A 26,853-nucleotide genomic window follows, 5' to 3' on the forward strand; every position below is an offset into this window, starting at 1 on the left:
ACTTATATTCCTGCTCTTCTGTGTTTATTTTCAAGTGGCTGCACTATAGGGCAGTTTATTATTCTATTATGCAATGCAGTGATTTTTCAAAATCCTGAATACCAGGTAGTCATACTAATTTGTGACAACAATCTTCAGACTTGATCCCTCAAATGGAGCACGTGATGTTTGGTCTCAGAGCTGATTTTCCAAAATCAGAAACAATGGAGCACAAATGGTTTCTCTGCCCGTTGGCTCTTTGTTCTTGGCAGTACTACTGATTTCAAAATAACAACTTGTGTGGTGTCTTATTGTTAATCAATAAATAAAATGTGTGAATGACATACTTATATAACTGGACAGTATAACCTAAAAATGATACTAGATGCATAAATTCTCAACAATATATAGAGAAGTTAATGTTGTTGAATTGTTTGGAACTGGGACCTTGAGATATTAAAACAATCTGGAAAAGTTGGAACATGCTTGATTCTGGGATCTCGCTGTACCCTTATCTGGTCCCAATCCCCAACCCATATCCACTGACTTCTCTCTCCATCTCTGCTCCAGCCTGTGCTTCTGGCTCCAGTTTTATTACTTGGATATTGGGATTAAGTTTTTGATGATGATTGACATTTCCTGTATTTTATCACCATAGAGCTTGAGAAATTATCTCTGAAAAAATTTGAAGCTGAACAAAAACCAGACTTAGAAAATGGCCTTTTCAGCTCCTGAATAGCTCAAGGCTGTAAGATAACACTTTGCAGGAAAAAGCAATGCCAATTCATGAGTTAGTTTCTGAATGATGATGGCTGCAAATTGACCCTTAATTTCCTAAAATCTCAGTATTATGAATTGGAGCACTTATACCAAAAGTGATCATGACAATACATTAAAACTTAAAGATATACTTTAAAAATATTTATAAAGGTTCTTGCTTTTAATAAAGTAACTGCATTTACAATAGAATGCAAATACTCTTTTGTGGGGCTATTTTTGCGTGGGCTGGACTGTTAAGCAGAGGGGGTGTTTGTTGGTTGCTCTGTAGTATCCATTTAGCCTTAGTGTGCAGTAGTCATGAATTTTGGGTGTTACTGACCCCACTCCCAGCTCCAGGAGTTACCCTTAATTGGTCTAAACCAGTCACTATATATATATATATATATATATCTATATGATCCCAGGAGTGGGCTCATGACCCAAGTTAGACCAATCAGAGTGAAGTCAGAACCTTACTTTGAAAACCATGAGCAGCTTTTTCCCCGTGACTGGATGGTGTGGTGTGCAGCCAATGTGGAGGAATCTAGCTTGAGGTTTAGGTCAACATGTGGAGGGCACAGCAGTGAGAACCATTACTGGAAGCCTAATCCAACTATGCCTAAGCCAAGAGTTTGGACTCTGAAGTTAGGTGAACCCACAGATTCTTTGTTTAAGCAATTGTTTTTTTGTCATTACTTGCAACCAAGGCATCATAACCCAAATACTGAGTCCAGTGAAGTTAGGACTGACAAGTTTTCTTTTTCTGGCAATTCCCTGTTGTTAGCATAGGCATTTTCCATCACACCAAGATATCTTAATTGATTAGATCACCAATGTCAAATTAAATGTGGATAACAGTCAAGTCTTGGAATGAAAACTGCTAGTATGTTTTCATGGTAACTTCAATGACTCTCTTTCATGTCAAAACTTCAATCCTTCAATCATGTCTGTCAGAGAAACCTCAACGAGTTTGTTATTGTTCCTAATTGAATGGCTCAGTATGAGCTGGTGTCACTGAAGGCTGTGGCAGTAAACACAGCTTTTAGCTGCTCGTGATTTTTTTTTAAAAGGGCCTAAAAATGGAGGTGAGGTTGAGCCATCTGAAATTGGGAGCCTGCTTTTATTTAAAGGGATACAAAATGAGACCAAAAATGCTACTATGTCATCAACTGTCTGAGAAAGTATTTGGATACTAATGTTAATGGCTTCCTCATCTTACCAAAGACCACCTCTTTGCTAAATCTCATCAAAAACTTTTAGACTTTGTTTTCCTTGACCTCTGGGCCACATGTGAAGTCACCTCTTGTGGTCTCCTCTTCCTCTGACCATTTTGAATTTGATGGTTGCCATGTCTTGGGCCCTCTTCTCAGTCTTTATTTCCACAAAGCATCTCATCTGATCTCATCCAGCCCTCGACCACAGCTTTCTTAACAGAGTGCTCTTAGAAATATCCGTCTAGTACATTTCTGTTGTTTAAAACTCTTTTAACTCCCTACTGCTGTTAGGATAAAGTCCAAAAGGCCCCTGCAGAATCTATGCTCATCTTACTGAATAAAGTCTTGTCACAAGACAAATCTCTTGTCGCTCCCCACGTACTACTCGACACTCTCAGATATAAATGAATCTCAGTTCTTGAAGGTTCTAGGTTCTTGCTCTCTGCCTCAGGCCTTCCACATATCGCTGTACTCTTTGCTTATAAAGGTAATAGCTTCTCTTACGCTTTTTCTGGCTAGTCCTCCTATCTTTCAAATTTCAGCTTAATGTAGGTCACTTGCTTCAGGAAGCCTACCTGGGTAACTCCTCTCGGGGGTAAGTGTTCCTCCTGAGAGTTCCCCAGCACACTTTGTTTCTCCCTTCACAGCAGTATACTTGGGTTCTTGTTAACTTAGCCACCACTGGAAGTTCTGTGAGGACAGTGGCCAGGTCTACCTTGTTCAGAATATCTCCAGAGAGTAAAACCGGGCCTGGTACAGTAAAGGCACTTGGTGAATATTTGAATGACTAGATACCTGTGCTAGGCGCTGTCTCAAATTTAAGTTATTTGACTTTCAGGAAAGTAATTTATGGTGTGACAGTGTTTCACAGGAACATAAAAATGTTACATTAAATTGTATTTTTACTAACAGACTATCAAAAGAAGGTTTAGGCAAATTGAAAAGTGGCTCTGATAATATGGCAATGAGACGCTGCCATCTTTTGACTAAGTTAGATAGGCAAGACTTTAAAAAACAGAAAGGTTCTAACAATATTTCCTTCCCTCATATTTAAGAACATTAAAGGATACTAGAAAAATAATGTAACCCTCCCACAAAACAATGAGAGAACAATTTTATTTTAAAGAATTTTATTATAGGATGTTAATATTTAGGATACTTCAGAGCACCTTATTCCTCTAATCAGGTTTTTGGTAACTGGTTTCAAAGTGTTACTTGAGTATTTTTCTCATACTGGCTTTCAGGCAAAAGTACTACTTAGTGATTTTTTTAAGAGATGTTAATTTGATTAAACAGTTTATCCTTAATAACCTGAGACATCAATCCATGGATAGCTTCTATGGTAGTTTTACAGCTGGAAAGAAAAAAACACATCACATAATGTCACAAGAACTGAGAACTATTTCAAACATGCAAATCCCCCCTCCCCCATTTCCATCCTTGCACCCAAATAATGATTTTTGGTCCTATTCATACTCCACAAAATATACTATACCAATTTATAGTTTACTCTTTATAGTATACTATAGTGATTTTTAGCCTTCTGCATGTCTTTTGATCATTTCACTACTTACTAACACCTTCCCAAGAGAATGACAATGTAAAATTTGATATAATTCAGAACAGTTAATTTTGTTATTTGTCAGAAGGTTTGGGAAAAGTTCTGTTTTAGAAGGTTACCGAAGTTATTTATAATTCAGAATTATAGATTGATTCCAATGTTACATTAAAATCTGCTATTCCTTGTTGTTCATTACTTAGAATAATTTTAAAAAATGATTTTAATGAATCTTATGCTTTTTTTCCTGAAATAATCACAAACATCCTTCAAACAATTCAAAGCCAAAGTTAGGTTAGTGGGTGAAGGACTTACATTTTAAAATTGATAAAAAAAAACAAAAACAAAAAAAACGATAAAAACCCGCCAAAATTCAGAAGAGATGCAATTCTTGTAAAGTTACCCCCAGAAGGAAAATTTTCTACTTTTGTACTACTACTTTTCTCCTTCCTACTTTTCTTCTTATATAACTACATTCCCACAGTGAAATTTTTGCTTCATAAGAAATTGAGATGTAAATGCAGATAAAATTAGACACTAAAAAATCAGACACATGTAAAGACAGATGAGCAAAATGACATACTCAGAGCAGGTATCAAAAGTAAGACCTAATGCCAAAGAAAAATGTAATTTTTATCCAGGCTACTACCTCTATACCTTTTAAAAACCCATGAAGAAGGGAATAAGATCATTCTAACCCAAGATGGCTTCTACTCCTAATACACCTTGCACCCTCCCTTCTCTCTTTTCTTTCCTATCAACTAGTCCAGTTTTTCTTAAAAAGGATACCAAGGTATTGGTTTACACAGATGTCAACATAGTCTTCCTTTCCTCTCTACCCCTAATTATCACATTAAAATTCAAATTTTTGTGAAAGTAAATGTTATTTAGTAGTCTTCCCAATCCTGTATGCATCTGAAGGACCACATAATTATTTCATAAGTTATCAGAGAACATATCCCAACTTTGTTCCTAACAAATTCTTGTAGTGAAATTTGGGATACTAAACTACTGTATAGAGGATTATTTCAGAAAAATAAGAGAGATACAATCACTTCTCTGATATTTAGGGGCTTAAAACTTTATAAAAATTTGAAATTTGATAAACTTAAATCCTAATTTAATCCTTCAGATGATGATTAGGTTAGAATAGCTGAGGACATCCTTTTTGCAAGGTTTTGTCTTTGCTTTTGTTTAAAGATCCAGCAATGGATTGGTTTTCTTTCTTACACTTTCTAGCTGAACCTGGAAAAGGTGACTGTGAGTTTTTCATAACATTACCTAGACCCTTAAAAGCCTTTAAAGTACCTACTGTCTCCTAAATTTTCAAAGTCAAAACCTGCATTTGACAACTCTTAAAGGTCCAAATAAGTTAATATTCAGGTACCATTGTAAGTTATAAGTTTAACCGTAAGGAATTTGAATCCTGTTATTTGCAAAACTTGAAGGAAAAAAAGTTAGGGGTAGGAATAGCTTTGCTTAACTTACCTGTCTCGTGTAGCTTTGGCAAGTTTGTCTTCTGACTTTCGGTCATGTGTTTCTAGACCCAACATGAAACTCCCTCGTCCCAGCTGGGCTTCTGACTGTTCTAATTTTTCAGACAAATCAAACACCTGACCGGTGGTATAGTCTGCATTCTGTGGGGAAAATTATATTGTGTCAATATATGATACTAGTTTATCATTTAAAAAGTATGTAAATTTTCTTCTATATAGAACGTTTCATTTACAAATAATTCCATTATGAAATCTAAGTGGATAGTCAGTGAAGGAAGAAGTCAAATTATACTTGCAAAAACTGATTCCAAAGCTCAAGCAGTTCAAGTGTAGAGTTTTTCACCTTTTATAATTTCAAGATTAAATTTGGAATTGTTCTTTTCGACTGCTTAAATCTAATATTTGTTATTATGAGAGGCTTTGAAGTACACATATCTGAGTCCAGGTTCTGGCCCTGCTGCAGATTAGCTGGGAGGCCTTGGGAGAACTCCTTTACTTTTCTGTGCCTTCAAGTCTTCTTGTGAAAATGGGGGAGGAAGGTGATAATTTCTATCTTAAAGCTATGTGAAGTGATGTATATAAAGCTCGTAGGACTGTCGATGACACCTGGTAAAGCCTTAATAATTGTTAGCTAATTTTGTTACTTTTTCATGTTGAACTTCCAGAATTAGTATTTATGACAATATTTTAAAAATTACATTTGTTTTAGCTTTTCTGATTATAAAATTAATAGTTAAACAGAAAATGTGGAAAATGTAGAGCAGTATAAAAAAAAAAAGGAAATACCTACAGTCCCTCCACCTAGCTATAGCCATAGTTATATTTTAGAGTATTGCTGTATACTCACAGGGACACCCACATTTGGTAAGCTGAAATATTATATATGCTGTTAATATTTCATACATTTTTAAAACAAAAAAATTAATAATTACATATGTACACTTAACTGTAATATTTTTAAAAAACATTTTACTGGAATATCTTTATTCTATTTGCTCAGTCTGTAAAATAGTGTATAGGAAATACAGTTCAATCACAAGACATTTAAAAACATTATTTGCTGTCATCATAGTTACTACAAAGAGCCCTTTAAAATGCTACCAGCTTTCCAATGATTTTACAAACTTATGATATTTTTAAAAATATGCAATTATATTCACTTTTCTGGATCTAAATGGTTTAGGTCACCAATATATTCTCCCCCACAGATTTGGAGAAAACACTAATGTTTGTAGACTATGTCACGTTTGGAAGATTTAGCTCAAGCCATAAAAATGTAGGATGGCAGAAAGAGTTATACTATTAAAATGAAAAAATAAATCAATTACATTTCAAACACACAGAGAAATAATATAAATCAGAAAATATTTTTTTTCTTGTAGCTTTTAGATTACATGCTTTAGCTGGGGAAAGAGATGAACATATATTTATATATTTTTTCTTAGAATGCTTAGTAATGCAATGTACTAGGTATAAAACTACAAAAAAGGAGGAAATATAATTTAACCTTTTCTTGATTATTAATGTCCTCAATATATGCAGTTCTGGAATACAAGGACAGCCACAGGCTGAGTAAATAGGATTGTATGCTTTTTTTTTTTTTAAATAAATATTTATTTTATTTATTTATTTTTGACTGCATTGGGTCTTTGTTGCTGCCCACGGGCTTTCTCTAGTTGCAGCGAGCGGGGACTATTCTTCGTTGCGGTGCGTGGGCTTCTCATTGCAGTGGCTTCTGTTGTTGCGGAGCACGGGCTCTAGGTGTGCGGGCTTCAGTAGTTGTGGCATGCAGGCTCAGTAGTTGTGGTGCATGGGCTTAGTTGCTCCGTGGCATGTGGGATCTTCCTGGGCCAGGGCTCCAACCCCTGTCCCCTGCATTGGCAGGCGGATTCTTAACCACTGTGCCACCAGGGAAGCCCAGAGCTGTATGCTTTTATACAAAGGTTCAGAAAGCTCCAGTCTTACTGTTTCCTCCCCTTGCCATCATGTGTCACTTCTGGCTGCTATTAGTATACTTGCCTCTAAGGAAACACCACACATGGGGCATTTAGCCATGCCTGGTACATAGGAAGCATTTAATAAATGTTTGCTATTATGATCACTCTCTTTCCTTCTAATTTGCTATTTCTGATGGTTGAGGATAAGAAATAACAGAAAGCTTGTCAGAATTATATTTAAAACCATAGTAAATATGCTCAAGTGAGGTCTCTTCCCATGAATACAATGAATCAAACAAACAGTAATTTATTGAGGCTTTACTATATGCCTAGTACTTTGCTAATTACTTTATATATAAAATATTTCATATAATCTCAGTGTACTTAACAATGTGGGTACTATTATCATTAGGTTAGAAAAACTTAGTCACATTAAATAATGTTGTGAAGGTCACACACAGCTAGTAAAGTGGCAGAGTTGTTTCTGAACTGAGTTTATTTTATTCCAAATTTCGTGGTTCTAACCACTATGTTATACTGTGCTGTATGAAGTAGCTTACTTAAAAAAAAAAAAAAGGTAAAAAAAAACCAAAACAAAACTGTTCCTTACTAAGCTATAGATAGAAGTTTGTTAAATATATATTCTTCTAAATGTTAGATTTTAATGATATATTCACTACGATTTTTCTTTTTTTTTTTTCTGCTTAGCATCTGCTGCTTTAGGGTAGTGATGTTCTGATTTCCTTCTGAGGACTTTCTTAGTCCACATGCTCCTGAGTTTCTTCTACCCCAGCCCAGCAGTAAAGCACCTGCCCTGGCCCATGAACTCATGGTGTTCATGCCCTTCACCCAGAGCAGGTTTAAGGATGGGCATGTGAACTACAAAACTCCAGACACCATGAGGCTTTGCCTGGGAATATGCCGGGATGTGTGTGTATCTTGGTCTTGTCTTTTCAGTGTGAAACTGAGAGGCTGGGAGATCTAAGCTAATGCTGCCATCTTGGTTTCACATGAAGTCTGAAACTGAAGCCAACTGACTTGAAATCAAAGCTGAGAGAGGAAGACCAAGACCTCATAATATTGTCTGAATGCAAATTTAGGCTGTGCGTTAAGTCAGCCCTACTCCTGGACTTTGCAGTTTACATGATTCTCTTTTTTGTTTAAGCCAGCTTGGTTGGGTCTCCTGTCACTTGTAACCAGCGTCCTACCTGAGACACACAACAAAAAACAGTATTTGTATTTTTCTCTCTGTAAGTCTGTTCAAGGCAGGGAGAAACCTCACCCTCATCTGGCCACTATATTTGTATATATATTAGGCTTAGTCTCAGTGGTACACGACACAGATCCTGGCTTGGCCTAGTATCACAATCCACATCTGGTCATATAGAATCTGCCCCCAGGCCTAATATCTTGGCCAAGTCAGATATAGCCTTTCCATGAAAAAAAGTTTCAGTTATTAAACAACTTATGTAGATTGATAAAAAATTCAAACACATCCCTTGCAAGTATAGTACTTACAGTAAGCAAGCTAGAGGAACTCAGCGTATTCACCCAGTATTTATTCCACAAAAGCTCAAGCAATTTGCGATCCAAAGAGGATTTGAAATATGAGACTTCTAAGGCATAATATCTATGAAACAAAAGCACAAATCTAGTGAATAAAAAAATTCAACCACATCATATAAAGGTTATGGCCAAATTTAAGTGAATTACATTTTATATCCAAATAGTCATATTTTAATTTTTAGTCTAATAGAATAACAGGTAAACATGGTTTCCTTACTCTTCAGGGGTATGGTTTCAAATCTGATAACTAAACATTGTTGTGTTATATTTCTCCCCTCTGTAGAGCCCAGAAATTCCCAAGAAATTATCAAGAACTAATCAAAACTTCTGAATGACATATGTTTATCCATGTCATTGAGTTCATAAATTCCAGCCAATAGCACACAAACTTAATGAACTACCTCTCTAGGGTCAACTATAACTTTTGTTAGGTTTTTAAAAATATCAAAAATATATAACTGATTCACTTTGCTCTACACCTGAAACTAACACAACATTGTAAATCAGCTATACTCCAATAAAAATTAAAAAACAACAACAAATGAAAAACCCCTGAAAATGTCATGTGGACTCCCCATTCCTCCCTTTTTAATCCCCTAATAAGGACCTACTGCTTTTTGGAAAAGCAAACTTTAAGGTAGGTCCTTAAACCACATAAAAGAATTATTGCTGCTTCCAAAGGTGCCTAGTTTATAATCAGGGATAGCAAGGAAAATTTGGTTAAATGTCTGAAACATATATATATATATATATATATATATATATATATATTTTTTTTTTTTTTTGCGGTACGCGGGCCTCTCACTGTCGTGGCCTCTCCTGTTGCGGAGCGCAGGCTCCGGACGCACAGGCCCAGTGGCCATGGCTCACAGGCCCAGCTGCTCCGCGGCATGTGGGATCTTCCTGGACCGGGGCACGAACCCGTGTCCCCTACATCGGCAGGCAGACTCTCAACAACTGCGCCACCAGGGAAGCCCTGAAACATATATATTTTTTAAAGTAATAAATATTTAAATATCTCAGGGGCTTCCCTGGTGGCGCCGTGGTTGAGAATCAGCCTGCCAGTGCAGGGGACATGGGTTCGATCCCTGGTCCGGGAAGATCCCACATGCCACGGAGCAATTACCCCCGTGTGCCACAATTACTGAGCCTGTGCTCTAGAGCCCGAGAGCCACAACTACTGAAGCCCGCGTGCCTAGAGCCCGTGCTCTGCAACAAGAGAAGCCACTGCAACGAGAAGCCCGCGCTCCGCAATGAAGAGTAGCCCCCACTCGCTGCAACTAGAGAAAGCTCGCGCGCAGCAACAAAGACCCAAGGCAGCCAAAAATAAATAAAATAAAATAAATTTATAAAAAATAAATAAATAAAAATAATAAATATCTCACTACGTTCTGTACATCAGTGGATACAAAGAAACACAAGGGACTTGCTTACCTTAAGGAGCTTACCATTTTTATGGGAAATGTGGGGTGAATCCACAAAATGTTAAATATATAATGATGTATGTTGAATAACAATAAGTGGTGCTATGGTGCATATTTAAAATTAATCTCCTGCCAATTGAATGTTAGAGATAATGAGTACTCTTAGTATAGACAGAACTGCCTGAGAAGCCCCAGGGAAAAGGCAAAATGTAGAGTAACCCTTACATGAGTCTATAGTGTGGATATGTTGAGAACGAGGAGGTAGCATAAGGCAGAGAGCACTGACTCACAAAAAGGAAAGTCATGAAGGGAATAATAAGTTAATCAGTTTGCCTGGACAGTTTAGCAGGAGCAGAAGAATTATGTGAAGGGAAACCTAGAAAGCTATGTTGAGGTCTAGCTGGCAGAGGACATTACATAAAAGGCTAAGAAATGATCTTCTAGGTACTTGGGGCTCATAGAAGGTGTTTGAGCAGATCAATGATATAGCCAAAGAGGTGGTTTATAAAGCTGGCTGTGGTAAGATGTGTTAGAGGAGACAAACTGGAGGCAGGGATACCACAAAGGATGCCACAGCAGCGTGGCAGATGTGAGGAGATAAAGGCTCACACTCAGGTTGGTGGTGTAAAAGATAAGCACACATGGATACAACAAAAAATTCTTGTTCATTCAATTCAGGAGTGAAGAAATAAAAAAAGAGTAAGAATTTAAAGATAATTCTAAGTAAAGGCTTGTTCAAGATTAAGATATCCATGCATATGTATATATGAAAGGGACACAGCTGTAGTGAAATGTGGAAGTGGAATAGTGTATTTCTTGAGCACTTATTATGTCCTGGTGCTTTACATACATTCTCATTTAATCTTTCCTACAACCATACAAGGAAGGATTTATTATTCCCATTCTACAAAGAAACAACTCTAGAGAGTAAAGACCTTGTTCAAAGCCACAGAGTTAGAAAGTAGCAGCAAAAGGATATGGTAAGTTATGTCTATTATCAAAACCTCATGGTCTTAATTGTTATATCCAGAGTGTAGACATTTAAGACATTATTTAAGAAGTGAGGCCCTGGGAGTTGAGGGGGTTAGGTATGGGAAGAGGAGGCAGGGGCTCAAGTGGAAAGGTCAGCTTTAGAAAGGAGGGGTTGTACCTCTGATACTTTAGGGAAAAAGACATGAGAGGATGAGCACAGCAACATATTTAGATTTATAAAGGATGGAAAATAAGGGAACTCAAACTTGAGGGTCTAGAATAGACTTTTATGTTTTAAAATATATGGACCACCTTAATGTTATTACTGTTTTAATTCCGTAGGTTGATGCAATGAAATTTTTTGGTCTACTATGTAGTGATTGGCTGCAAATCTCAGTAGCAGAGTTGAAAACAAGGAGAATATGTAAAATTATTCGTGGAGCTAAATCCTCATCTTCTGTATGGGAAGTCAATAATAGATACTGCCTAGAACTGAAAATCAAGAAGCAGCACTATCAGCATGCTGTTTGAAGATACGGGGGTAAATACTTAAACAGAGTAACTATAATAGTTTAAGTGACTGCCTCTGGGAGATGCGAAAGGGAATGGTACAAGATTGTTTATTTTATAATAAATTTCATAGAACCATTTGACTCGTTAAACTATGTGCCTGTATAACACTGATAACATACAAGCTAATTTAAAAAACACTTTGTGTCCTATTTTTAATAAGCCTCTTCAAAGTTAAATATATTTAGTATCTACATTAGATTCTATGTTTAAAACAAACTTTGGATGATGATCTAGAATTTAAGGTAGAAAAGAAAAAAAATCAATATAAACTACAAATAATAGCTCATTGTCAAATAATTTAGGAAATGGATATGTAACGAGCCTGTACAAAACCCCTGCTCTTTCAACTTGGCACTATATTTCATTAAAGATTTGAAATAAAAATAAATTAAGCAACTTATTTGCCCTATGAAAAAGTTTACTCTTTATTTAGGAACTGATCCTAAGTAAGAGAGTATCTTTGAATATCCTAGTAATTCCAGGTTCAAAATTCTATGCTCTAGCAGTGCAGGAAGCTAGAATGCAGTAACTCCTCTTTTTTTTTTTTTTTTTTTTTTTTCTGTACGCGGGCCTCTCACTGCTGTGGCCTCTCCCGTTGCGGAGCACAGGCTCCGGACACACAGGCTCCGCGGCCATGGCTCGCGGGCCCAGCCGCTCCGCGGCATGTGGGATCTTCCGGGATCGGGGCACGAACCCGTGTCCCCTGCATCGGCAGGCGGACTCTCAACCACTGCGCCACCAGGGAAGCCCCAGTAACTCCTCTTTGATAGGCTCATATTTCAGAAAAACAGGAAATGCAGATTTGTTTGGATACAGAAAGCACAGTCTGCCTCGGTCTTTTTTTGTTTCAAAAGCTGATGCTGGTGGTGAAAGACGTAGAGCAGGTATTAAAGGTGTAAGCTTTTGATACCACAGCTTAATATAAATGAAAAAATTGTTAACTCTGAAAATGAAAGTACCACGGCAAAGGTGTTTCCATGCTTAGGAGCAATTCTCTCAAACAGGAATGGTTTAAGTTCTTTTCAGTAGAGCAAATTAAGTGATTTAATTCCAAACCTCTCATTGAAAAATAAAATAGAATCCTTTTTTCCAGAAGTATGTCAGGGATGACTGAAAACCAGATATATTTAAAAATTAAAATTTAGAAATTCTGTAATTTTCTAAGAATTTCTAAACACAAAAATAAGCAGTAGTAGCACGTGGGTAGTTAAGGTATTCCTTGAAGTGGGATGGGAGGTATGGAGAAAGGGACACTAGTAATCATTTAGGCAACATTTTTCTTTTTTTTCGGGGGGGTGCCCACTCTTCTATATGCCATGTCCTATTTTAAATGTTAGGATACAGCAGTGAATTGATTCTACTCATGAAGTTCACATTCTAATGAGGTCAGTAACAACGAAACAAAAACATATAAGGTGGTGACAAGTGCTAAGAAGAAAAATAAAGCAGGGAAAGGTAACACCGAGTGACAAGAAGGTGCTAATTTAAATAGGGTGATCAATGAACATTCTCTGTTAAGGCAACCCTTTTTTTTTTTTTTTAAATGGTTGATTTCTCTCTTTTCATTTTTTATTTATTTATTTTTTGTGTGTGATAACGCAGGCCTCTCACAGTTGTGACCTCTCCCGTTGCGGAGCACAGCCTCCGGATGTGCAGGCCCACTCCGCGGCATGTGGGATCCTCCCAGACCGGGGCACGAACTGGTGTCCCTCGCATTAGCGGGCGGACTCTCAACCACTGTGCCACCAGGGAAGCCCTGTTAAGGCGACCCTTAAACAGGCACTGGTTGATTGAAATAGTGAGTCACATGGAAATAAGGAAGAATGTTCCAGGAAGAGGGATTAGCAAGTGCAAAGGCCCTGAGGCAGGAGCCTGCCTAGTACATCTGATAAACCATAATGAGGCCACTATGGCTGGAATGGAGAGAGCAAAGGCTCAGTGACAGGAAATGAGCTCAGAGAGATGGTAGGGGCCAGACTACATAGGGTTGTGTGGTCTATGGTAAGCACTATAGATCTTATTCTTAGTGAGACGGGAAGTTATGCTGAGAAGGAGGAACATGATCTAACTTACATTTTAATAGAATCTGTCAGGCTGACAAAAGACCTTTAAGGGGTGGGGTAAAGGTCAGAAGCAGGAAGACCACCTAGAAGGCTAGTGCTTTGATTTAAGCTACAGATGGCTGTGGCTTGGGTCAAGGTGATAATAAGAGAGGTGGTAAGATACATTTAGAAGGTGGAGATAACTGTCTTCATTGGTTTAGCAGTTTAAAAAATTGAGATGTATTCAATAATTCACATACCATAAAATTCACTATTTTAAAGGAGTATACAATTAAGTAGTTTTTAGTATGGCTTCTTTAACTTTTGGAGTGAAACTGTTTGGGGAGAATTTTTGCTAAGTGGAAACTGGGTACATTGAATGCTGCAGAAATGCTAGTATCAGGCTGGTCCTGAATACGACTTCTCTCAACTGTTAAATTCATTAACGGGCCAAGTGTCTGGTACATTGATAAAGTGTTTATGTATGTGTGAAAGGTAAATAACATGTTAGATTAAAACAATTATTAATAAAAATTCAAACATCATCCTAAATTTGTATATTCTTACTATTATTTTAAAAGGTTATGAAATGCATTTCATCGGAACTTTTTTTCTTATCTATAAAATTAGGGGCTTGGTCTGGATGATCTAAGGTTTCTTATGATGATTTTGGCATCAGATACATTTTTAAATTACTTACTGTTTGCAGTGTACACCAAAGTCTTCTATTTTATTAAGTGGGATAGTCTGGTACTCAGAAGGTCCTTCATCAGGAGGCTTGTAGCCCTAAACAAAAATGAAGAAAATAGAAGATTTAAACAAAACAAAACAGAGGAAAAACATATTTTCTATGCAGCTTTCTATTTATAGAAACATTAATTTTGGGGAGCCAAATACCCCCCAAAACATTAAGTATGTTGCTTATACCCTCCCTCAACCCCATTTGGTGGCTGAAGGCTGGATTTGGCTTAGAGATCCATTTTTCTTGTCCTCAGGTGATACATACTTTTGCTCATATCTATCTCAGATTGCATGGAAGGAAGTAGATGGATTTAACTTGTTTCTCTAGTACCCATCAGAATGCCATGGACATACAAATACTTATTAACAGATGAAGACTGCTTTTCTAATAAAATTAACAATATGCAGCACAAGTGTACTGTCTTTTGCTAAGGGCAATTTGTGGTAGTTGGACTTCTATTTTGTAAATATTGTTAAATTATTTTAGGACAAAATGAGATACTAACCATAACACATCTTTAAAAATAAATCAAATATTTAAAATTTAAAAAACTATAGGGACTTATAATTTTTAAAATTACCTTTGGGTATGTCCTAAAGGCTCCAAGATTCACTTTCCCTGCAGATATTGTTCTTGTTGGGTCAATCTACAAGAAAGATATATTTATATCTGCTGATTATAAAATCACTATATACTTCTATTTGTTTAAACTTTATAAGCCTAGAAATACCTATGTACATATAACACTATATGCACACACACACGTAATTAAAAATAATCATATAATAGGGGAAAAAAATAACCAAATTGAAAAACCACAGAAGTTCAACAGAATGGTTAAGTATAGAAATCTCATCGTTAATTTAGAGATTAGATCTAGTTATTATATTATTTAAGAGTATTAACTGAAGATTTGCTAATCTCTTTTTCAAGTTTTTTTTTTCTTTAATAGGTGAACAACTTCTACCTTCCTCATAGTAACCTGGATTGCATCTAAAACACTGAGCAGTGCAAGAGCTGCTCTAGCAATTCCTGATTTAATCAATTCAGTTAACATTGACTGAATGCCTACTATGTGCAGGGAACTGAGATATAGATGCTGTGTACACCCATCATCTTACAGAGTGGGGGAAGAGATGCAGAGAGGTTAAGTAACTTGTTCAAAGTTCCAGCTACAAACAGGTGGAATTCAGATTCAAGCTTAGGCAGACTGACACCAGAGCCTTGCTCTTTACCACACTGTTTTTATTTCTCTGTATACTTGCTTTAGTAAATCTTCATGAAAATTAATTAAAACTGGTTGTAAAAATACTTACTACCACGGCTACAAATGGTTCCTGGAACTGCTGATTGAGCATCTGAGTACTAACATCAATCCCAGAAAGCCAGCAGCCATAGCCAGGGTGGCTATGATACCAGCCAATTGCATTTTCAAGGCGGCCGACCTAACAAATGAACAGGACAAAAGAGCTTGAAGTTCCTGTTTAATCTTAGAGACACCTGTGATTTGTCTGTTTACATAGTCTTACAGTAAAATAATAGTATGCAGAATAGTTAAAGCATATGCTGCTTTTAAATTAAAAAATATATATATTTTAGATAATACATGCCCAAGGCACAAAATTAATAATATACCCGTACAATAAGGTTATTCAGTCTCCTTACCACCTCCTTCCCCTCAACCAGTTTCTCAGCCTAGATGTTACCACTGTAGGCAGCTGCTTACATACCTGTCTTCTAGAGCTATTCTTTGCATTTAGAATGTATAGTCTTTGCATTTATGTAGATTAATAAGAACACACACAATGGCATACCACCTACAGTGTTCTACACTTTACTTTTTCACTCAACAAAACATTCTGGGGTTTGTTTCATATAAATAAATATATAGATAACTAGTTTTTATTTTTTTAAAAGGCTGGCTAGCAGTTCATTGTATGGATATACCATAGTTTATTTAATCAGCTTGATATCCAGGTACATTTAGGTTGTTTCCAAATTTTTGGTTTTAAACACACACACACACACATAATGAATGTGAGAATTTAAAAAAAATTTTAAAATTGAGATATAATCGACACATATTAGTTCAGATGTACAACATAATGATTTGATATATGTACATACTGTGAAATGGTCACCACAATAAATGTAGCTAGTTAACATCCATCACCACACGCAGTTACATATTTTTTTTCTTGTGATGAGAATTTTTAAGATCTACTCTCCTGAGTGAAAATTTATTTTTAAAAAATCCACATATAATTAAAAAATTAATAAAAAATCTTATACATTATATCTAGTTGAGAATAACTTAAAATATAAACTTTAATGTAGAGAGAATAGTTTTAAATTTAGAAACTCAGAAGTAACTGTGAGACTCCTGCAGTTACCAAATTTTAAGGAACAGCATTTTTACCTGTTTGGCATTTTCTATGTATGCGGCCATATACTCATATGCAGCAGCCTGAGCATTTACTCGGGTTTCAGTGCCCTCTACAGGCAAAGCAAAACTGTCCATAATGATCATGGTTTCACCATCCACCTTTCCCAGCATCAAGCCCATCACTTCCAAGTTGCCTCCTGATCTGGCATGCATCACCATTTTCAGTAGAGCCAATGCTGAGATTTTGCAGTACTTAAAGTAATGGTGACTACAAAACAAAGGCATGGTGTAATTAACTTTCTTATATAAGTACAATTTCAAGACAAGTTTTTGTGGAGATTAACAAATAAGTATTGAAGGAATTTATATTGATGGAATGGGGAGAAAGAGTGTAGAATGTGGGAAAGAAAAGGGAAGTAGAAAAGGACAGAGTTCTGGAAGGGGATGGAAATGATAAACATGTCATAATCTGGCAAAGTACCTCCCGTGGGGGGAAGGGAAAAGTATGAAATAGTTTTTAAATATGCTATTCAAGTAGTTAGGAGGGAATTACATGACCAGTTCCATAGACTTTTTCTCCATTGCTTTTGGAATCACCAAATCTCGGTTTCTGAATCTGGTTGGATGGCTGTGCTTCATTACTCTTGGGCCTAACCTTCCGGCCTAACAGTTAAGAATGTGAGCTCTGACATCCATCTGCCTAGGTTTGCATCCTTGCACTGCCATGTCCTAGCTGTGACCTTGAGACAGCCACTTAACATCTGTGCCTGTTTTCATAGAGCTATTGTTAGGAGGAAATGGAGTAAATGAAATAATGTATATAAAGTGCTTATCTTAGTGCGTGACACATACTAAAACTTTTTCAGTGTGAGCTGTTATTAGCGTCATAAACCGATCTTTTACAGTACTCTCAAAGAACAGTGTGTTGAAGGTTGTGGCTTCTCTCCATGGTATTAGCCTCAAAATGCAAAATGTAGCCTTAATATCTTTAATTCTACTATGATGGCTATTTCAGTTTGTCATCTGTGGATGTGACCAAACTACTGTTGAATAAAATTACATTTCAGTCTCACTGATGCAGCTCAAGACAGCTAGGATGAATATAACTAGAGATACAATCACACAGTGAGGCAAGCTGATAGTTTCCAAATATTTAACAGGCTATATCAACCTAAGTGCACAGCCTGCTGTAGAAATAGCAGACAACCAGGCAAACTAACCAGTCTGTAAAGAGTGGTCAGTGTCTTTGAGAAGCCTTTTTAAGATGTCTGCCCACAGATTTCAATCACAACTGAAAAATATGGAGACCTGGTCTTGGGAGTCAAGATATGAATTAAAATCTTCGCTCCTCTATCTACTGTGGAAAAAAAGACAGACACAGTTATTGTGCTTCTATTACATACATTCTAGACCTTTTTTTATACATGACCTCATCTAATCTTTATGACATAATTAACCAGGTAGGTCTTATTTCTGTTTTATAGATTAAAAAAATGAAGATAAGTAAATTTTGTAGGGTCAATCAACTAATTAGTGACAGTTGTGAGATTTGATCTTAGGTCTGACTGTTGCTCACTTAAGAGTTCGCTGCCTCAGTGTAATCATGAAATAAGTTATTTACTATATTTGCTTGTTTTCATATATGCAAAAAAGGAATAAAAATACAGTACTGGGTTGTCATGAAGATTTAATGACATGGAAATTCATAGCTCAATGCTCAGTCCATAGTAAGTACTCAGTAAACGTTGCTGAATCCAAATACTGACAGTTAAAGTTTGCCTTGTAAAAAACTGAGACAGATGAAATATGTTTTTTTTGTTGTTGACCACTACTTTCCTGTCTATCCATTAGAGAGACTGTGCTCCTTTTACTCTCTCCCTAACAATATCTGCTCTCAGAAAAGGATAAATGCTGTGGATAAAGAATCCTCTACCTGTCATCACTCCCAGGGACACAGGAGTTTTGCTAAGGGGCGAAGAATCTTAAGGTCTTTTGATATAATGTCTAGCTTATGTGAACTGGTGGAGTAGCATTTTGGGAGACTGACCAGCCCCTCGTTGTGTTTCTGAAATAATTACCAGCAATCAAGAAACAATTAGAGATCTAAAAGATTATAGGATAAAAGGTGGACCCTTGGGCTGACTCAGTTTCTGAAGATAGCTGCAGTCTCCAGCCTGAAATCAGCGGAAGATCCCAACAAAGTATATATCGACACAGGGTTCAAGGCAGAGTGTGGAGCGTATTGTGACAATATGGGTGTTGAGAAGTGAAAGCCCAAATCACCGCTTGTCGTTTTCCTCTTCCATTCTCCCAAGGCAAACGGGTAAAAGAGACAGAAAGGGGAATCAAGCAAGCCCCAGTGGAGGGTCTGTGCGGGGATAAAAAGGTAAAGCAAAATTTCTCAGACGCTTACTCCTTCTCCTCCCTGCACATGAAAAGACAAGCTCTCTCTCTATCCCCTCCAACTCCCACTCCCCCTGGGTCTCTTAAACTCCCGCCACCCCGCCCTCCCCTGCGTTTCGCCAGGGACCTCCTCACTCCTTAGTCCAGGGCTTCGCCGCCAGAATTTCTTGCTGCTGTTTCTTGTCGTATTTGTAGATTTCATCGATACTCTGGGCTTCCTGCATGTTGTTGGCTAATTCCCACGTTTTCTGGGCCATACCACTCCCGGAAGCCGCCATCGCCGAGGAATCGGAGAAGCTGTTGCCACCACAATCTAGACGCAACTTTACCTCGCTGGGTTTCCGGTTGTGGGCTCCGGACCCGCCCCAGCACAGGTACAAACTCGCACTAGACTCTCGAGGCCGCCATGACACCTAGCACCGGAGGTGAAGTTGGTACGGACCATTCGGGAATGGCGGGGGTCCTTCGAGAACGCGACGGTATAAACAGCAGTTAAGCAGTAGTAGAGACAGAGGAATCTTTTTATGGCTGAAATGAGAACGCGTGATCTTGGAAAACTGTACGTGTGAATTAGGACAAAAACGGTGATTACGCAGGGAATGGTATAGCCTCCCGCACCGGAAGAAGGGCATGTAACGTTATGCCAGAAACTGGAATTCGTTCGGACTGCGCAGGCTCGGCTTCAGCCATGTTAAAAATGGGTGGATCCTTAAGCTGGGACGGGGGAGAGAAGCATTTTTGTGTGGGTGTATGTACTTTAAACGAAATAAGTTTGTTGAAAGACTTAGAAAAAATAAAGGATGTCTGTGGAAAAACTGACCTGTTAAGTGGTTCTGAATGCTGGTTTTGAGAGAATAACACGTGAATCACTGCACATGAGTAAAATCCTGCGGGCGCGTGCTGGCCGGGCCCTAGACTTCCCTAGAGGGGCGTTCTCTAGCGTTCCGAGGGGGCTGTGGAAACTGGTGGATCGCTGCGGTCATGTCGGTTGACGCTTTTGTAAAAAGTAACATCTATGCGAGCTGTTGGTGTACTGAAAGTGTCCGGTACCCAGTTCTTACAATAGTTCACAGTTTAATCTGCACTAATCTATGGAACCACCTCTGTCCCCGAGGCCGGATTGGTCTACGGGGACTATTTGTTGTCATCCAAGGGTTAATACAGTGTTTAACTGTTTCATTTATTTGCTGCTTTTTGGTATTCTTCCTCTCCTGCTTTCCCCCATTCCACACTAGATTCCAAGCTCCAAATCACAGGAACCAGGTCTCTCATTCCTTGTTTTATCTGTAACACCTACCATAGATGTTCAGTAATGTTTTGGCTGGGAAAAAAGTGGAAAAAAAGCATCACAGTTCACCTCTCCAGCTTCATCTTTCTTTAGTTACCCTGAAACTTTGCATAAGTGGTCAGCATTGCCTGAAGTGCTCTCCCCTTACTTTTCTGACTGGGAGCTCATATTAATATTTAAAAACACAGTTCAGCGATCCCTACCATGCAGTCTTTCTTGACTTCCTTCTCTCTCCAGTAATCTTCCTTCCACGGTGACTCTAAATGTCTGTAGGTGCTTCTGTAACTGTTACATTGCATTGAAATAATGTATTTGTTTACTTGGAAGTATTGTTTTCACTGTAAGCTTCAGAGTGCAGGGCACTCCGCTCTGAGTTGTATCCTCTATTCCTAGAAAGGTGTGTGACATTTAGTTAAGACAAAAACATGAGAATTATGGAGTCCACACCCCCGCCTGAGGTTTTTGACATTAACTTCCATTTGAAGATAATTTGTCTTTCAAACCCTTATACAAAGTAACTTAAGATAAAGGACTCTTAGTCCCACTGTCCTGGGAAGCTAGAGGTCTCTTTTCTAGCGGTAGTATATGGCCACTAAATATTGGGTGAACTGAATATGTTGAAATTAGTAGTAAAAGCCTAGGACAAAACGTTGTCTAGACTGCTGGGAGAGCAGTGATGCCCCGGAGAGGTATGCTAACAGTTTTTCTATCACTACCAAACCTACCCTTCCCTCGCCCTACCCAGCCCCCCGCCCCCTTCCAAGCTGGGGCTTGGAAGGTTTGGAGGGGACAGAATCAATTTAGCCTGGGGACGTGTCCCCCACGGTTTAACAGTCTCCAGGCGGAGCAGGGGAACCAGGTGGCTGAGTACCCAGGTCAGGTGTAGGCGAGCCCTGCGAACTGCTGGGCGTCTTGCGGCCTCCGGGGCGGCAGGGGGCGCCCCCGGCCGCGTGGCCTTGCCCCGCGGCCGTAGTGGGGCGGGGCCGCGCTTGGCCGTTGGCGAAGGGCGGGCGGAGGGCTCGGCCTGAGAGGCGGAGCCCGGGCCAGGCAGCCTGTCACCCTATTTCTGCGCTGGACGACCGCCGCCACCTCTTCGGACCGCGAAGAACCTCGCTAGAGCGCTGTGCGTCTCCCCAGCGCAAGCCCAGGAGCCCGCTTTCCTGAGTAAGAGTCCGTCGGCCGCAGGTGGGGAGCGGGCCTGGTAGGGTGTGGCCGGGGCTGGGTTCTCGGCCCTGGGGCGAGGGCAGGGCTTCGCCGTGGGCGGATGTCTCGCGGCGGCCGGGCTGGCCGAGGTCCCGGGGTAACGGGGTCGGGGTGGGGGTAGGTGTTCCCCGCCGACTGAGGTCTCGCGGCCGCCGGGCTAGGGGCGGTGCCCGAGTTACGGGGTTGGAGTCTAGCAGCAGCAGGGCCGGGGACCCGGGACCGGGTCAGGGCCTCGCTGCAACCTGGCTGGGGGTCGGTGCCCGGTTTCCGGGGACGGGGCTCACTGTGCGTGAGGATCTCGCTGTTGCAATGCCGGCCCGGGGCGGTGCCTTGGTTGTGCGGTCTGGACTCGGGTCTGGACCCCGGGGCCGCAGCTGCAGCCGCCGCCTCGGGTGCTGTTGAGACCCGGTTGCCTGACAACGCGCTGACGCTTCCTAAGGAGGCCGCCACTCACAGTGCCCAGAGACCAGTTGTGCCTCGGTTTTCGTGCCTTCCCTCCCCATCAGCCGCCCTCCGCTGCTTGGCTTGGCTAAGCCTCCGAAGCACCTTTCCTTTTACTCGGTGCGGGTTAGTGGTTAACGTTTATTGAGTGCTTGTGCACCCAACGTTGCTTCTCAGTGCTTTGCTTTGCAAGTAAAATTTAATTACCACAGCCCTGTGAGGTCGGTGCTGTTATTAATCCTGTTTCCCTTCGGCTCCTTGAGCTTGAACCTCTTCTTTCTAATTGCCTTGATTTTAGCATTGTTACCTGGGATTGGAATCCCTTTTTTAGTAAATGTTAGCAATGGGACTCATCTTCTGAGAGAGGCTGGCTCTCAAGATTATAGGATTAAGAAGTTTAGCTTGGAATTTTGGGAAGACTAATTTCTTTTTTTTTCTTTCTTTCTTTGTTGTGGGGAGACTAATTTCTAAAGTAAACCACTACCTAGTTTCCAAACACCTCGGGAAATGCTAGAGCCAAATAGTAACCAATATGAGTTTGTAAAAAGCCAATTATCCTCAGAGAGGTTCAACTTTATATGAAAGAATGGCTTTTCATGTTGACAAGCAAAAAGGAATCCCATGGTAACCAATAGGATGCTGCTTTCTTTTCTGCATATTTTTTCTTACTAGGAGTAAACTGACTTTCTGCTGGTTAAGTTTATGCTGAATGTTCCCTAGGGATGAAATTTTGGGTCTCCTGCAGTACAGATAACCTACTGGAAGGGAGGTAAATTGATAGGGTAAATTGAAAAAGGGTGTTTTCAGTATACTGTTTCTCAAATGAAGTTTTTACACATGTGATTTAACTATTTCAAACGTGGAGCAGATTTCAGATTATCCCTTTAACGTCATTCTCACTTAAGTTCTGATTACTTTCCAGAGTGGGAGACAGAACTGTTTGAATAAATGTTTTGGCAATTTTGCATAACCAAAAGGTTATCTAATTTATGTTACTGTCCTTAGTCACCATTAATGATGTATTATTAACAGCTGCTAACAGACTTAGTTGTGCCTTTATATATTTGCGCTCTCTCTGTATCTTAACCCTCAACCTCCTTTCTCCCCCCTGTAACATGGTATTTACTTCTTAGCAACATTTAGAGAGTTTTGTCAAAATTTGGATGTGCCCTTGGAAGTTGCTCATGTGGATGTCATCTGCCAGGAGAAAAAGATTGAGCACCTTTCACTTGGTGGAAAGATCTCCAGATGGATGGGAAATGAGAAACATAGTTCTGGTTCAGCTCATCCCTCCCTCTCTTTCTTCTAAGGGTTTTTCACAGGCTTCCCCCTGCACCCTACAGCCATATGTAATCCCACCCTGCTATTCTGTTCTCCTATGTTAGGGTCTCTTTCCTGACAACCTCTTCTTTTATAGCTTTAGAGATTATTTTAAAAACTGCTAACCCTTTTTTCTCCAACCTGGACTCTACTGTGAATTCCAGACTTATTCAAATTGTTTTCTTGATACTGCTACTGGGTCCTATATGGGTGGGTATCAGTCCCTAACTCCCAGTCTGGCTAGACTGAGCCACTGTGACAGGGGACATAATCTTGTCCAAATTTGAGGGCAAGGATCATATTTTATACTTTTCATTGCCCTAACATCTTGAACAGTGTTCTCCTTTGGGATGGGAGTTATTTTCCATTCCTAATTCTATAGAGGGGTGGAAATTTGCACTTCACTTGAGAGGGCGAAGGATGGGAGCAACATTTCCCCTTCTCTTTGTGATTGGTGAGATTGGGAAAAGGAATTGGGCTTACTCAGTTCTTTCTGGATCCTCTGTTTATTAGATTGACTCAGGCTTTGCAGAATGAGTATGTTCTGGTTTGCTTATATTTTCATCTATATAATAAGCACGAAGGGCCTAAGTTTAAGATTTAAAGATGTTGATTTGGATTATGGTAAACAAGTATCAGTTATTGGTGATTTGAATCCCAATGTACTTCGGAGGCTTTTTAAAAAAAAAAGTGAGTACTGATGTATACAAAGACTTTGAGTTAACCCAATAAAATGTATTTAGAATATTCCTTTCCCCTAATGAGAATTAATAAAACAGCTATGATTTATTGATTTCTAAGTGTCAAAGGTGCCATACATTTTGTATCATTTTTTCTTCATAGCAACTCTAGAGTAGATACTTTCATTTTACAGATGAAGAAACTGAGGGATAGAGAGGTTAAGGAACACATTGAGGTCAATCACATAGAGTCAATTAGTGATGAAATTGGTTTCAGATCCATGTCTTTCAGTTAAACTGATTTTCTGAAAACTATTTATCATCTACATACTATGTGCACAGCTCCTGGCGGGGGGGAACCTGGTAATAATATCTTGGAAAAAGTGTGAGTGATGTTATATTGTAGAGTGAAGAATAAAGAATCCCATTTAGGTTTCCTTAAGCTGATCTTTCTTATAACTTAATCTTTAAATTGTAAGCATTTTTACTCTATTTTGTACTTAGGCTGTATCCATTCATTCAATTTCTGTGATTCATTAAGTAATTCTTGAATAATTTTGTAGTTGAAATATGTTTTATATACGTTGTCACATGTGTTTAGGAGTGAGAAAGAGAAAAATGGCCATGACAGCTAGAGGATGGCCTGTACTATCACCAAGGCCTTGGTGTTGCTAGGAACTGGCCTGACAATACTGCTTAGGCTTGGTGTTCTTCTGTTGAAGATAAGCAGTTGCACAGAAAATCAACATCAGACAAAGCTGCTCTGTGTCCATGATGGGGCAAGAGAAAAACAGTACCACTCCATAGTTATGTCCAACCATAGACGAAACATCAATGTGGTACCAGCCACAAAATGCCAGACACCTCTCCCAATTGATTATGATTGCTGCTGTTTTACCTAGTTACAGCTTCGCTGTGGGTGAGATTTACTAAGATGTCCAACCAAAGAATTACGCTCACTTCCTGACAGCATTTAATCCTGAGCAGAGTTCTGCTCCCTTAAACCCTCCCCCAAATCACCTAATACAAGCCCCAAACCTGTAAGTCTTTTCTAACACCTTCTTAATAAGATACTCCAGGGCCTCCCTGGTGGCGCAGTGGTTGAGAGTCCGCCTGCCGATGCAGGGGATACGGGTTCGTGCCCCGATCTGGGAGGATCCCATATGCCGCGGAGCGGCTGGGCCCGTGAGCCATGGCCCCTGAGCCTGCGCGTCCGGAGCCTGTGCTCCGCAACGGGAGAGGCCACGACAGTGAGAGGCCCGCATACCGCAAAAAGAAAAAAATAAAAATAAAAAAAATAAGATACTCCAGCGTACCCCATGGTGGGCATTGACATCTCTCAATGCAATGAGTAGTAAATCCAAATAGTTTAACTATAGTAGTGTTCCTGGCATTCTTTGTCTGGAGGGCATTGCCAGGAGAAAGCTTATTAGTATCTTTGACTCTTCAATTTAGTATTAGAGATACTATATTCTAATCGGATTAGACAGCAGGGCAAAATTAGAGATAATTAAATATGTACTTATATCTAATAAATTTCATGTTTTAGCTATGGCATGTTTTATGCTCACTACCACTGTTTAAAAATGTGTTTTATTGCTGTGATTACCGTTATGTGAAATCAATTCTAGAATTTATAATTAATGTTAAATTATTATAGTACAGGGAAATTCAAGTATATAAATTCAAAGTCTGGTTAAAACTAAGAAGTGAACATGTTAAACTAATAATTGTTAACAGATGTTAGATAGCTCAGAGTGCAAGAGGCCTGTTAAACATTTTTTTTTAGATTTAATGACATTTCTGTTTAAATTCTTCATGAAGTCTTATAGCAAATTATATTATTATGTATGTATTATCCCACCATTATCTTTTATTTCTTTCAGACAAAATATTTAGGGAAATTAGGGGATTTTAAGAAGTGATTTTCTTTAACTTGAAAACTCTGCTGTTGAACTGTTTTGAATTTTTACTAGGAAAAATCTTTTGTGACAAATTGCACTTTAAGAATGGCTAAAGTATATTAACTTTTCTTGGTTTGTAATATATTTTGCTAAGGCCATATTTTAAAATCATTGTTCTTTTTGGTAGTAAATAATAGAATGAAGTTCACATTATGTACTACTTAACCGATATAGGTTTCAACATATTTCTTTTAGGTAAAACTTGCTTTTCTACATTTTTGCAAATTATTATTGTCCTCCAAACATTAAATTCAGTGGATGCTTTTTTCTCTAGCTCTTGCATTAGATATTGTTTACTGCTTTTTTTCTCGTATCTTTTTTTTTTCCCCGCAAATTATTTTGACTGGGTTTTGCTTTATATCCTCTTTTTATTATTCCTTCTTTGTACTTTTTTTTCCAGCTTCAATTCTTCTGTTACCCCCTCAAGTGAACATTCCCATCATTTAGTTCTGGGTCATCTTTTTTCACTATATACCTTCATTTACCACAGCTTCAACTATTATTTTTAAAATTGTTGACTTTTAAATAAACATTTCTAATGTGGTTCTCTTGAATTTGAGTCTTGACTCTGCTGGACATTTCCATTAGCATGTCTGACTAGCTATAACATAACACAGCTAAAGCAAACCTTTCCACACCAGCCAGCTTCTTCTGACTTATTTTTGTCCAGGATTCTGTCCACGTTTAGTTTCCAGGACTTAAAACTTTGGTCATCACTGGCTCCTTTCTTGCCACACATTGAATTAGTCAATAAGTTTTATGGGTTTTTGTAAGATGTATTTAAAAAAATTAGTTTCAATGAGGAAAGGATAGATAGTCTTTTCAAAAAATGGTGCTGAAATAATTTCCATATACAAACAAAATTGAACCTTGATGACCCTTGCCTTACACCGTTTGCAAAAACTA

At 38.8% G+C, this 26,853-nt stretch overlaps 2 protein-coding genes across 7 annotated transcripts in view; one reads left to right on the forward strand and one right to left on the reverse strand.

The window, feature by feature from the left end:
• Nucleotides 1-3,065: 3,065 nt before the first annotated feature.
• Nucleotides 3,066-19,666, reverse strand: COPS5 (COP9 signalosome subunit 5). Of its 3 annotated transcripts, none has more exons than XM_060116333.1 (8): nt 19,381-19,666; nt 16,682-16,916; nt 15,579-15,707; nt 14,843-14,908; nt 14,221-14,306; nt 8,462-8,573; nt 4,999-5,147; nt 3,066-3,306 (listed from the first exon to the last, which is right to left on the reverse strand). In XM_060116333.1, the coding sequence occupies exons 1-8, from the start codon at nt 19,494-19,496 to the stop codon at nt 3,222-3,224; spliced, it is 978 nt and encodes a 325-aa protein (XP_059972316.1). In that variant the 5' UTR covers nt 19,497-19,666; the 3' UTR covers nt 3,066-3,221. The 3 variants fall into 3 exon arrangements, with proteins under 3 accessions (XP_059972316.1, XP_059972315.1, XP_059972317.1); XM_060116332.1 differs by having other exon boundaries at nt 19,187-19,433; XM_060116334.1 differs by lacking the exon at nt 19,381-19,666 and adding an exon at nt 19,179-19,257.
• Nucleotides 19,667-21,356: 1,690 nt separating this feature from the next.
• The window catches only part of CSPP1 (centrosome and spindle pole associated protein 1), a 115,831-nt gene continuing 110,334 nt past the window's right edge, over nt 21,357-26,853 (forward strand). For 3 of the 4 annotated variants that reach the window (XM_060115968.1, XM_060115970.1, XM_060115971.1), the window contains exon 1: nt 21,357-21,524. The gene's annotated coding sequence lies outside the window, so the exon portion shown is untranslated. The remainder of the gene's footprint in view (nt 21,525-26,853) is intronic. The other variant, XM_060115969.1, reaches the window with a different exon arrangement.

Source organism: Mesoplodon densirostris, chromosome 13, assembly GCF_025265405.1.
Source record: "Mesoplodon densirostris isolate mMesDen1 chromosome 13, mMesDen1 primary haplotype, whole genome shotgun sequence".
NCBI classification, from domain to species: domain Eukaryota; kingdom Metazoa; phylum Chordata; class Mammalia; order Artiodactyla; family Ziphiidae; genus Mesoplodon; species Mesoplodon densirostris.

Coding starts and splice junctions, on each gene's coding strand:
- COPS5 (XM_060116332.1), bottom strand. CDS start 19,329: ATGGCGGCTTCCGGGAGTGGTATGGCCCAGAAAACGTGGGAATTAGCC. Junction 16,917..19,186: donor GCGAAGCCCTGGACTAAGGA/GTGAGGAGGTCC, acceptor TTTGTTTTGTAG/TCACCATTACTTTAAGTACT. Junction 3,307..4,998: donor GCCAAAGCTACACGAGACAG/GTAAGTTAAGCA, acceptor TTTTCTTTCCAG/CTGTAAAACTACCATAGAAG.